The 12595-nt window shown below is 40.6% G+C and overlaps 1 protein-coding gene across 1 annotated transcript in view; it reads left to right on the top strand.

The window, feature by feature from the left end:
• The window catches only part of eef2k (eukaryotic elongation factor 2 kinase), a 46983-nt gene extending 35161 nt beyond the window's left edge, over positions 1-11822 (top strand). The window contains 6 exon segments of the mRNA XM_034193530.1: positions 3379-3510; positions 5561-5653; positions 5655-5750; positions 5872-5996; positions 8537-8715; positions 9549-11822. Coding sequence (XP_034049421.1) covers positions 3379-3510; positions 5561-5653; positions 5655-5750; positions 5872-5996; positions 8537-8715; positions 9549-9658 — 735 coding nt within the window. The 3' untranslated portion in view covers positions 9659-11822.
• Positions 11823-12595: the final 773 nt, after the last annotated feature.

The raw sequence follows: 12595 nt of genomic DNA, 5'->3' as shown, positions 1-12595 counted from the left end.
ATCAGGCTCCACACGGACAACAGAATTAAACCCTTTGTATATTGTGCCTAAAACTCTTGTAAATATATTCTCTGGGTTTATAGATGTTATTTTGTTTGTTTTATGTAAAAATGCCAGAAGAAGCCCAGATTCCTTCTCCATTATTTTCAGTTGGAATCATTGTGAGCTGCAATCGCTTCCTGTTTGCTTTAGAGTCCTGCTTATATCAAACACTGTCTGTCATCTTTGTTCCAGAGTAATATATATATAAGATGTCTGAAATTCAGTTTGCGTTTATTAAATTCCATGCATCTTAAACTTAGCAGACAGATTATTTGGAATATTTGTTTTGGCAAGTTTTCACGGTCTCTACTGCAATCAGATGGCAGTGTTCTATTTATTTTGACCCCGGTTATATCAGACGGTTGTCTAATCACAACTTGACTTTTTGGCTTTTGCAAATGGCTTTTTTTAACAATAAGGGATATTTTACAAAAGCAAATTTCTATGTAAACACAAACATGCACCTCACATTGACATTTTACATAGAATGAATGAGTCAAGCAATCGGTGTTAGCGGAGGCTCATTTACCCATAATCCCTTTGGCATCTGTCTGTGTTTGTTGTTACAGAACTTCTGAATTAGTGCATTATTTAAAATTAAAAGATATGTGTTATATTTTAACTTTATACAAATGATAGAATTGACATTAATGGAGTTATTCTATCTGAATTAATTTAATTTATAAATCAAACCATAAGTCAAAAAAGCTCTGCCTCACGGTGGCACTGCTGTATTCTGTTAAGGATTAATGACTTGTTTTTTGTGTGTGTAGAGTTGAGCTTAGCCTCTCTCAACTGCTGCACTGCTGCAAAATATGTAGTAAACAGGAGCTTCCAGCAGTGGGCAGGGAATACAGAAGTGCTGACTCATTGTTTGGGTTTGTGATCGCCTTTGATGCTACCAGAAGTGATCGTGGTGTTAAAACTCACCTGTTAGCTTGTTAGTAGTTGCAAGTGTACGGGAGACAATACTGAAAGTTATTGGTTATCGGTTAGCTATAGCTTCCGATAATTTTTTTGGTGGTTTATCAGCTTAGCTTCATAAAAGATAACTTTTCAGTTAGCTGATTAGCTGTTATCAAAGCTAACTTTTTGGTTAGCTGTGCCCACCACTGCCTGGGACATACGGTGGGAGGTACTGCGGGAGTATGGAGTGAGGGGTCCCTTCTCAGGGCCACCCAACCTCTGTACTCACAAAGTAAGAGCTGTGTTCGGGATCTCAGCAGTAAGTCAAACTTATTTCCGGTGGGGTTGGCCTCCGTCAGGGCTGTGCCTTGTCACAAATCCTGTTTGTGACATTCATGGACAGGATATAGAGGTGTAGTTGGAGGAAGAGGGTGTCATCACTGGTTTTTGCAGATGATGTGGTCCTACTGGCTTCATTGGTCTGTGACCTCCAGCACTCATTGGATTGGTTCGTGGCTGGAATGAAGATTAGCACCTCTAAATCTGAGGCCATGGTTCTCGGTAGCAAACTGATGGATTGCCTGCTCTGGGTATGGAATGAGGTCTTGCCCGAAGTGAAGGAGTTCAAGTACCTCGGGGTCTTGTTCATGAGTGAGGGGACAATGGAGTGTGAGATTGGCTGGAGAATCTGTGCAGCAAAGATATTCGCTCTGCATTTGCTCTGCCATACTGTTGTGACAAAAAGGGAGCTGAGCCAAAAGGCGATACTCTCAATCTACTGCTCAGTCTTCATTCCTACTCTCACCACTGGTCATGAGGGTTGGGTCATGACCAAAAGAATTAGATCACTGGTACAAGTGGCCGAAATGGGTTTCCTCAGGAGAGAGGCCGATGTCTCCCTTAGTCATCCATGAGGGGCTTGGAGTAGAGTCACTGCTCCTTCGCGATAAAGGGAGCCAGCTGAGGTGGGTCCGGCATCTGGTAAGGATGATCCCTGGACACCTCCCTAGGGAGGTGTTCCAGGCACATCCATCTGGGAGGAGACCATGGGGGACACCCAGGACTAGGTGGAGAGATTATATCTCCACACTGGCCTGGGAATGCCTCAGTATCCCCCAGTCAGAGGTGGTAAATGTGGCCCAGGAAAAGGGAAATTTGGGGTCCATTGATGGAGCTGTTGCCCCATGACCCGATTCTGGATAAGCGGTTGAAGATGAGTGAGTATTTCAATTCATTGGCCTGAGAAGACAAATTACAGAGAAAAGAAACACCATCTGCCTCTGTTCCAACCTTTTGTTTACCCTGTTGCCCTTGAATTTCTCCAGTGCACCCGTATGTTCTCATCTTCCCATTATATGATTTAACTTTCACTCTTTGACTAGTAGGGGTGTTCTCCTTCTGCTCTGAATTCATGGCTGACATAACTATAGTTAATTACAGATCTGTGTTATTAATTAATTACTTACATGTCAGTAATTGGTGGAAGTTGCAGCAGGTTTTAGAGTATACCCCTGAGAGTTCCTGCCTTTCTGCCTGCACCTAAAGGAGAATTCTGGCAAAGTACGACCTAGGCTCTGTGTTTAGATGTTTTGGGGTCACCTTGCAGAACAAAAACTGATTTAATCGGCACATTATTCATTGATAACACCAACGCAGAGTTCGCAGACAGAAGCTAACTGACTAATGTTCCTGGATGGGGTAATAACAACTCTGCACAATCAACCTATGACCACCAAACAGGCACAAACATCATTAGATGTGACCGGTTGTGTGGACCACTTCAATGCAGAGATAAATGTATGCACTTTTTCCTCACACATAATCTAAATAAACTTTTGAAAATGAGCAATTACAATTAGCCTCTTACCTTAGCCTAGCTGTCCCCCTCCTTGTAGCTCTCCACTGGGTGATTACAAGTCAACTGTGGAAAAAAGGACTGGTTCTTATAGAACAAGCTCTTACTCTGCAATCAACTTGTAATGACCCAGTGGAAAGCTACAAGGAGAAGGACAGCCAGGCCAACTGTGTAATCACTTATTTTAAAAACTTTATTTATGTTTATCGAGGCAAATATGCACACAATTCGTTCAACATTGAAGTGGTCTGGACATACAGTGGTAAAGAGAAGCAGCAAGAGTTGTTACTACCACATCCAGTAACATTAATTAGTTGTTACCTTCTACTTGCTAATGTGGTGTTTGTGTTCTAAATAAATTCTACACAGATTCCATTCATTTTTGTCCAGAGTGAACAGATGAGCCCCAAAACATGTAAAAATAGAACCTAGTTTGAAAAAGCCAATCTTCTCCTTAAACTGTCCAGCTGTCTAATCACCTCACTGAAGGCCAGCTGGTAATGTTCTCCGTTTTTTTGGGGGGGGGTCGGGGATTGTTCCATCTCCCCTTGTTTTGCTGGATGCCCGTGATTCAGGTGACAGATGAGAAGTGGAGCTTCTATCATTCATCTCGTGCTCACGAGCACCGACCTTCCTGTGTTGCCACTGAGATGGAGCGACTTGCTGCTCTTGCGCAGAAGAAACTTGGCCAGTCAATCCTTGGAAAGGTAAGGGAGCACAGAACCAGATGATTTTAGCTTGTTAGTTTGTCATTAACGCAGGTGCTGTAAGTGCTCCTGATGATAGTTTGTCTTTTAAATTATGAATCCATGTGTGATTGTAGGTATTTCATATAGGTATTCTTCTGTTTCCCCCCATTGATTTCCCCCCCCCAGAGTCACGGTGGCAGCCACGTCATCCTTTTCCCCAAACAACATTCTGTAGCTTCTGTTTGGAAAACATTGTTTGTAAGATAGATGAGATGTACAACCTCTCCGGGGTGTTCTTGGTTACCTCAGGGCCTCCTTCCAGTGGGGCCTGTCCTGAAAATTTTTAAAATAGAGGCATCCTTTCAAACTGAGGCAACCAGATAGTCAAACCTCCTAGAGGTCTCCACGCTACCCAAATGTGCAGTTTCTAATTTCCAGACGCACTTGAAAGTCCAGAACAAAATCATTATCAAGGCCCATGGTGTCAGTTTTTTTTTTTTTCCACATTGCAATAGTGTGTTTGCGCTGAAGATGTTTTCATGACGTACTTGCGCCCCAACGTCACCAACTATCGAGGCTTTGTCTACCCGTACTTCACAATGATTGTTTGTAATTTGGCAGATCGCTCCACTTGAATGGGAAAAATTTTTTATGTATCTTTTCGACTTGACTTTTTTTTGTTCTTCTGACCAAATTGCAATTTAGAAACTTACTTTCTCTGATCCCCATGTGCTCCCACAGCTCATTTTTATTACTTTCCTTTCTTCTCCCTCTGTTTAATGGGACTCAATAACCTGACTCGGCTTCCTATAATTGGTATACTGTCAAAAACTTGTTTTCACACTGCAAACAAACAGTTTTCAGTTGATTGGGACTGCGACCTCTTTTGTTCAGACCAAATTCTGGTTCTTTGGTCTGCACTGTAGTCCAAGACAGCTTTCACACCTGCTTTTTTTTTTTTTTTTTTTTTTTTTGGTTCACATCAAATTCAAAAATCTGATGTTCTGGACCAAAATATAGGAGTGAAAGGACCCTCAGAAATCCCTGATTTGTCAAGAATTAGCTCTGGTGTTACCTGTCAAAATCCATGTATCCTGTTCAGATCAGGTGCTGATTCCTGTGAAGGTTCTAATTCCAACTGTGGAAAAATGACTGGATGGATAGATAGATATGGATATTATATATATTTTAATTTAACCTTTATTTAACCAAGTTAGTCCCATTGAGATCGAGATCTCTTTTGCAAGGGAGACCTGGGCAATTCTAAAGTTTCCAATTCACCTAACCTGCATGTCTTTAATATATATACAGTGGTCCCTCGCTATAACGCGGTTCACCTTCACGGCCTCGCAGTTTCACAGATTTTTTTAGGTCCAATTTTGCATGCTTTTTTTTTTTTATACAGCACATTGTGTTCTGCGTCCTCATCAAGCAGGCTGGTCGCCGCACCGCAAAGGGAGAGTACGTGCATTGTGGTTCTGCGTGTCTGTTTATAAGAATCTTCTCGCCCAGAAGAAAAAAGAGCGCCAACAACTACCCATAACTCTGTTCTTCACTCGGAAAAAGACACCTGCACCGACGTGTCACTCAGTGGAAAAAGGCGCGACAGCAGCGCGGCGCCACGGCGCAGAGGCGCGATCAGAGGAACTGTGAAATACTGGTCAGTCACGATTAATAATTTCTTATGTGTCCAACCTCATAGGTTGATCGTTAAAATTTTATTTGTTAGTTCTAAAAGCCATCATAATTATTTATAGGAAAACGTATTTTTTTCTCTGGTCTTATTTTCTACTAAGGTTGAACTTTGAGAGTGTTTACACATGAGAGGAAAAGTGAGAAAATGTTAATGCCTGTTTGAGAAAAGTGTATAAAGTGTGTAGTGAGGGGTTTTTACAGCCTTAAAACGTCTATAATAATTGTAAAAAAAAACGCTGACTACTTCGCGGATTTCGCCTATTGCGGGCTATTTTTAGAATGTAACTCCTGCGAGATTATATATATATATATATATATATATATATATATATATATATATATATATAAAATTTCTTTTTTTTCTCATCCTTAGGTCCACCTTGCTATAGTACGCTACCATGAAGCAGGTCGTTTCTGTGAGAAGGACGAGCCTTGGGATCAGGACTCAGCCCTGTATCACCTAGAAAAAAGCCGCTCAGTGTGGAGAGCTGGAAGCGATCATCGCTTTGGGACAGTGCTATCTGCAGCTGCCGCACCACATACTGCCAGACCTACAGCTGGATGTACTCTTATTTATTTTTTTCTTCTCCGTTGTCCTTTGGTTCTTACTGGTTATTTATTATTGTCGTCCATGCTTGCATTCTGACAAATAAATTTTTCTTCCTCTTTTTTTCTAATTGGCAGGACACTGCAGGAAATAAGATGAAAGGTTTCAAGTATCTTCTGCAGGCTGCTGATGCTGGGGACAGATCCTCCATGATCATCATGGCCAGAGCCTTCGATAATGGATTGAACCTGTCAGCAGACAGGTTAGCAAGTGTCAAATCTGCCAAAAGAAAAAAAAATTAAAACAATTTATGCATGTAGTAATATTAAAATTTGTTCCGTCTCCTTTTCCTTCAATAGTTTCTGTGTTAGAAAATCCTTTAACAGCTTAATCAAATGTGGGTTTGTTTACATCCCAAACATAAAGCCTCATTTCTGTTCAGACAAAGGTGGGGGTGGGGGGGTGGGGGTCCCAAATGGCTTCAACAACAGCAACATGTCGACATCAAATATTGAAAGTACTGAGAATTTAACAACCAGTTATCCTGAGTTTTAGTGTTTAAAGTAGACCTGCATTGAAATAAATGTGGTCAGATTTCAGAAAGAAATAGCTGATATGTATTTATAAGACCCTTGTGAATGCAGTAAAGTAAATCTGTAAGCCCAAATTTGTAATTCAGCAGAGAAATCTTCATTTAAAAATGACAAATTTGCAGCTAAAATTTAGCCCCTCTGTGAAAGCAGTTTGTACAGCCGTATCATTTCCATGACGTCAGGGACAAGACGACGCGCTCCCGCCTTCAGTCCGATCCCGCATTGAAATTGATTTTATCTGTTAGTAATGTTACTTATACACGTCCTGGTTTCAACATCCAAAGTAAGCTGCAATGAATGTGAGATACAGATCTGTGTGCTCAGATCAGCAACGCATCGACAGCGGGCGCCGTTCTTCACCGATGCCTCGCTTTCTGCCTCCGCTGCGCTTACCAAGTCGTGCTCGGTAAACACAGAAGCGGGCCACTCACATCGCCCGTGTCTGTTGTGCAGCCAGCACCACGTCCCTCTCTACTGAATGGAGGTGCAGCACACTTGGCACAAGTCCAGAGAATACGCTCGCTGTTTTGATGCGAGCGGCCGGTAACACCTGTTGCTGCAAGGACAGACTTTCTGCAGCGCCGTACGTCTCGTTTATCGGAGCTGCAGAGCTCTGTGGCCGCTGAGAGAGATTTCTAACTTTTTAATGACTTGGATTCTTTGCGGGTCCTGCCTCCGTACCCCGTGACGGTACCGGAGGCGAAAGACAGTAGATTTTCAATGCGACACCACTCAGTCAAACGGTCGTATGAAAAGTCCCCCAAAATAATTTTCAAGCACAAATAAAGAAATGTGTACTCACCCAAACGTGCCGCAAGACAATATGACGTTTAAAAAAAGTAGATCCTTCCGTATAAGACAAGAAAAAGGTGCAGATGCAAACTGACGTAAATCCACAAATACATTGGCGCAATGCATGCTGGGAGAGGGTCTTGTCCGTGACGTCTCGGCAGCGTCCATGATGAGAGGGACAATTTGCGGAGGGCTAAATGTTAGCTGTAAAATTTGTCATTTTCAAATGAGATTTCTCCGTTGAATGACAGATCTGGGCTTGCAGATTTACTTTACTACATTCAGAAGGATCTCATGTGTAAATGTAAGTCATTTTTTGTTCAAAAAATCTGACTGCATTTTTTTCAATGCAGGTCTCCTTTAATTCTTTCATGTTTGGCTGTTTAGCTAAAGTCTAGTTTTTAAGGTTTCTGACCCAAATCTCACTCAGTATGGAGAGAATAACGAAATTATCTGGGCCTCAAGCTATCTGTCCTGTCAAAACATAACCCCTCTAAGGTTAATTTGGAGAAGTGAGGCATTATTTAGTAAGTTTTGGGGTGTCTGCAGTGTGTAAATGTGGAGTAACTCTGATGGCAGAGTTATTGATATGATAACAGACTTTTTGGAATTTGAAGTCTGTATTAGTCCATGAGCCAGTCTTCAATTTTGACCTAATCTGTACCACTTAAGGTGACGAAACAACACTTAGAATCCAGCCTCAGTGTACCATGGCCTACACAAAAATGTATCACAGGAATCCCAGGGTGGCAGCTGTAGCCAGCGAGGGGTCAATGAAGAATTACACAGAGGTCAAAATTTAAAAATGCTTGTCATGTTGAAGACTGTACCACATTATTTGTCTGATATTAACGATTCCAAAAAGGTATAGTTTGGTCTATCTATCTATGTCTATCTAATGTTATGGGGTAAAAACAGCAAAAATGGTGACAAAGACCAGTTTCAGTTTGTACAGGGTGAAAAGTTACACTTGCTCCAATTTCAGTAAAAAATGATGCAAATTATTGGTTCAAATAAAACGATTAATAAATGGAATAGTTTTGACTGTACTGAATGTTTGGTCTCCAAAGTAAAGGTCAACAATGTTGATGTCCATTGGATTCTATGACATGTGACATATGTTACCCTGTAACATGATAACTAAGCATGACAGATGGTGCAAACTATTCCTTTTTAAAATCTTACTAACTCAACCAATAATTTGCATCACTTTCTAATAATTGGTACCACCTTAAGGTATCAAAAACTTGCTTGGCTCATGGACTATATGAGGGAAATATGAATCCTGGAACATAGTCTTGAGAATATTGCCCCCTAGAGGAAATTTTAGAGCTGCTTTTATTTGTAGGAAAAGGGGGTTTCAAGGATGAACTACAGACTAAGGTCTCTTTGTTTCTATAATTTTTTCCACTCTCAGAAAGCAAGACTGGAATGTGGCCATGCAGTGGTACGACAGGGTGTTGAATATGACCGACTATGACGAGGGAGGAGAGTTCGACGGCACACAGGATGAGCCCAGCTACCTGCTGCTGGCCAGAGAGGCTGAGATGTACAAAGAGGGTGGCTACAACCTCACCGCTGACCCCCAGAAAGCAGGTTAGTCAATACCAGCTCAACAGAACCATACATGAAGAGAAGATGAGATGACAAAACTGAATACTTGATTGGGGGCAAAATTGCACCTGCTACTGTCTGAAACAGTTTTTCACATGATAAGCGGAGCAGTTGGAGGTGAACAGAGGTAGAGCTTTGAATATGTTATCCAGGAGTACTTGCTGACTTCACTTATTAAAGACTTCATAACCATTAAAGTGGAAATTCCAGTCTGGCTTCTGTGTCTCCATGTTGTGTATGAAAAGCTTTGTTGGGACTAGAATTTAGGATATTGACTGCTGAGAGCCATTCCTTTGGTCACTCCTGTTGATGTTGGTAAATGGACTGCATTCATGTAGTGTTTTTTCACAGTCAGTGCTTTACAGTGATGCATTTTGCCCTCTCACCCCAATGTTGGGGTGCTGCCATGCGAGGTGCTCAACTGCACACTGGGAGCACCTTGGGGATTAAGGGCCTTGCCCAAGGGTGCTTAGTGATTTTCCAGTCTGATGGGGGATTTGAACTGAGGATCCTCTGGTCGCAAGCCTTCAACTTGACCATCAGCGCCCAGTGTGTTAGCAAGGGAGCTAGCAAACGTACCACAGCTGGAGTAGATTCAGAAACAGAATATCAGAAATAGAATATTTATAAACACTAAGTTGACAGGACAATTTTCACGACAGCATAGAAACTACAACCTTGTGTGACTGGCCTTTTGAAATGGTGGATTTCAACAGCTAGCGTGCAACAACACAAACACGCGCTAGTGATGTTAGTTTCTGACTAAACTTTGAAGAATGTAGCGAATTGTTGTCACTGTGTGTGTGTCGTTACAGGTGACTTGTTTACAGAGGCAGCAGAAGCCGCTACGGCTGCCATGAAGGGGCGGCTGGCTAACCAGTACTACATGAAAGCTGAAGAGGCCTGGGCACTTATGGAGGAGTAACACCAGCTCAAGGACATTCTTTATTTCATTTTTTTTTTTTTTCCTGGACATGCACACAGAAGCAACAGAATTCGATAAAATAATTATGAAAATTCAGATCAAGGCCAGGGCACTTAATGGTATCTTCCTGGAATCTGGAAGCTTGCTTTGTTTTACGGTTCAGGATAAAAACTTGAACGGTTACAGTTTACGTATTTTTTTATGATGTCATGCTTGCTAATGGTGCTTTAGGTGTGTGTGTGGGGGGGGGGTACCTCTCCTTACCCTGAACTACAAGGATTTCTCAAACTTTCTATCAATATATTTCCGTTGAAGGAGTCATATTACACACGGTTTAAGCAAGTGAATAGTACAGATTAAAGCTTGTTGCCAAACGTACAGTGGTTGAGAGAAGCCACTACACTTCTGAATTAAGACAACACTTGCATAGTAAAAAACAAAAAAAGACTTGTGTTAATTCAACAAGTAGTTGCCTCAAAAATGCCTTGCAAATTGAGAAAACACAAAGAACACAAAAGAATTACACAACCGTTTATTATTGTTTGCGATAGACTGGCATCCTGTCCGGGATGTACCCCAACTTTCACCCTATGAGTGCTGATAGGCTCCAGCCCTCCTGTGACCCTTAAATGGAGTAAGTGGGTATAGAAAGTGGATGATTTTAATGTGTCTGCTGCTAATTCACACAACGCACACACACACACACACACAAAAAAACACAGATGTGCTGTAGATAGCCACTACACACTGGACATACTAACAACATCCAAACATGTTATTGCATGTGTTCTAAGTCATATTTGTGTTCTTTGCTTTTTGGTCCTTTTTTTCAATTTGCAAGACATTTTTTGACACAATTACCAGTTGTAGAGTAGATGTCGGTATTTTTGTATTTGCTAGGGTTGTCTTATGCATGTTGTGGCCTCTCTAGGCCACTGTAGAGGTACACACATCCACACTATGTTACCCCCCCCCAAAAAAAACAAAAAAACAAACAAACAAAAAAATAATAATAAAATGAATAAAAAATTAAAAAACTGAATAACAACCTTTCCCGTGTTTATCAGGTCTCTAAAGTGAGTTTCAAATGTTTAAGACCTGCGCTTTGGGAGAGCAGGCGTCTCTCCATTTGTCCCCGCAGACTGAGCGTACCTAAATTATGCTTACATCAAGAAATATGTAAATGCACAGTTACACAATTGTAGGATTCTGAGGGTGTTTATTATGCAACTGTCACCGCATTATTGTTATTATTACTATTAAATATACATTAAAAAGTAATTTTGCACAATATGGCCCTTTTAAATCTTAAAATCACTGTTTGTGTTTTTATAAAAAAACAAACAAAAAAAACAGGTGTGAAGTTTTAAATGCTATTCCATGAATATTAATATACCAATGCTGAATATATGTATAAAAAATGCTTGGTGTGTGGAAGTGTCAAACAATATTTCCGTTACTTTTACTGATAAACAATACTGATCATATTTTCTTTCCTGTTTTGATTCTTACGTAGATGGCATCAACATTGAGTCTGTGTTTTTAATGCTGCATCACGCATTGGATGTGTGAATTTTTTTTATGTTATGAAAATGTAGGAGGGAAAATTGCTTGTGTGCAGAGATTTTGCAAGTTCTCATCTTTTCCAGGCCATTCGGGAGGTTAATTCAGCAGTAAAATTACATTCGCTGCGTTCTAATTAATGATCAGGTGGAAATAGGGATGGGACAAACCAAGGACACAGGATATTCCTAGGTTTTGCAAAAACCTGGGTATGTACCCTGTATGCAGTAAACAAGTCCATCCACTCCAGTTTAATACAATAACTCCAAAAGAATAAATGTCATCATTGTGTAAGTCTCCAAATTAAAGGGGTACATAATGAGAGTAAAGCTGTAACACTGATGCACGAGATCAATAGGAAAAAAAGCATTTGTTTTGCTTATGAATCATACCACATACCTGCGTGCCACATCCTCCATGTCTAGACTCGTTGCAGGGGAATAATCTTGTCATCACATGCATGCATAGAAATTAGGAGCAGGTGTTTCTGAAGTTACTTTTATCAAGGCCACCAATGCGAGACAAATAATATGCAGAACTGCAACAATTACTCCTCTTATATCTGAACCTGTTTTATACATTACTGGTTCCAAAGATCACAGCAATGTTAAGTTCAACTTGTCTAACACACTAATGTGGAGAATTATGGGAGCTAAATCAGGGCCAAACGTTTTGTAATCTGAAAATAAAAGACTGAAAAAATAAATTTTGAAACTGAAAATTAAAGGTTTGTAATCTGAACATAAAAAGATTGAAAAAATACATTTTGAAACTGAAAATTCAATGTTCTTGAATTTATAATCATTTAAAAGTATATATCAAAATAAAAATAAGCGTAAGATATATATTTGTCAGTTTAAATAATCTTGATTCAGCTCTGTAATTTTTTTGATCAAATAAATTATTTTCATTCATATTTCTTTTTTTCACCTTCAGATTTTTTTCACTTTCAGATCTTATTTTTTCAGTTTCAAACTTTTGGCCCCATTCTGGCGTGGGAGGGCATGGCTTCGATTGAGAGGGGTGTGGAATTGTGAGTGACAGGAGAGCAATCAGTCCTCACATGATGTTGCATTCAGGAAACGTGGGTACTTTATGACTCTGCTCCTGTCTCCATCGTGGATTACTTCACGGCTGGGACGTGAAAGAAAATAGAGATAATGAAAGCTTATTACGAGGCTTTAAACCCTCGAGCTAAAGCTGTTTATTGTGATTGGTGTGTAGCAGTTGGTTCAGTGGATCCGTATGTTGTACCGGATAGTGAATTTAATGATGATGTAACAAAGTTGACCGGTGTGAAGAAGCCCCACTGTTACAGGCGTGGCGCTGAGAGAGATCCACCGAGTTGCTGATCCACAAGCTGCCGACCAGGTG

Source organism: Thalassophryne amazonica, chromosome 18 (genome assembly GCF_902500255.1).
Source record: "Thalassophryne amazonica chromosome 18, fThaAma1.1, whole genome shotgun sequence".
Lineage (NCBI taxonomy): Eukaryota > Metazoa > Chordata > Actinopteri > Batrachoidiformes > Batrachoididae > Thalassophryne > Thalassophryne amazonica.
This window is presented reverse-complemented; position numbering and strand designations above follow the sequence as displayed.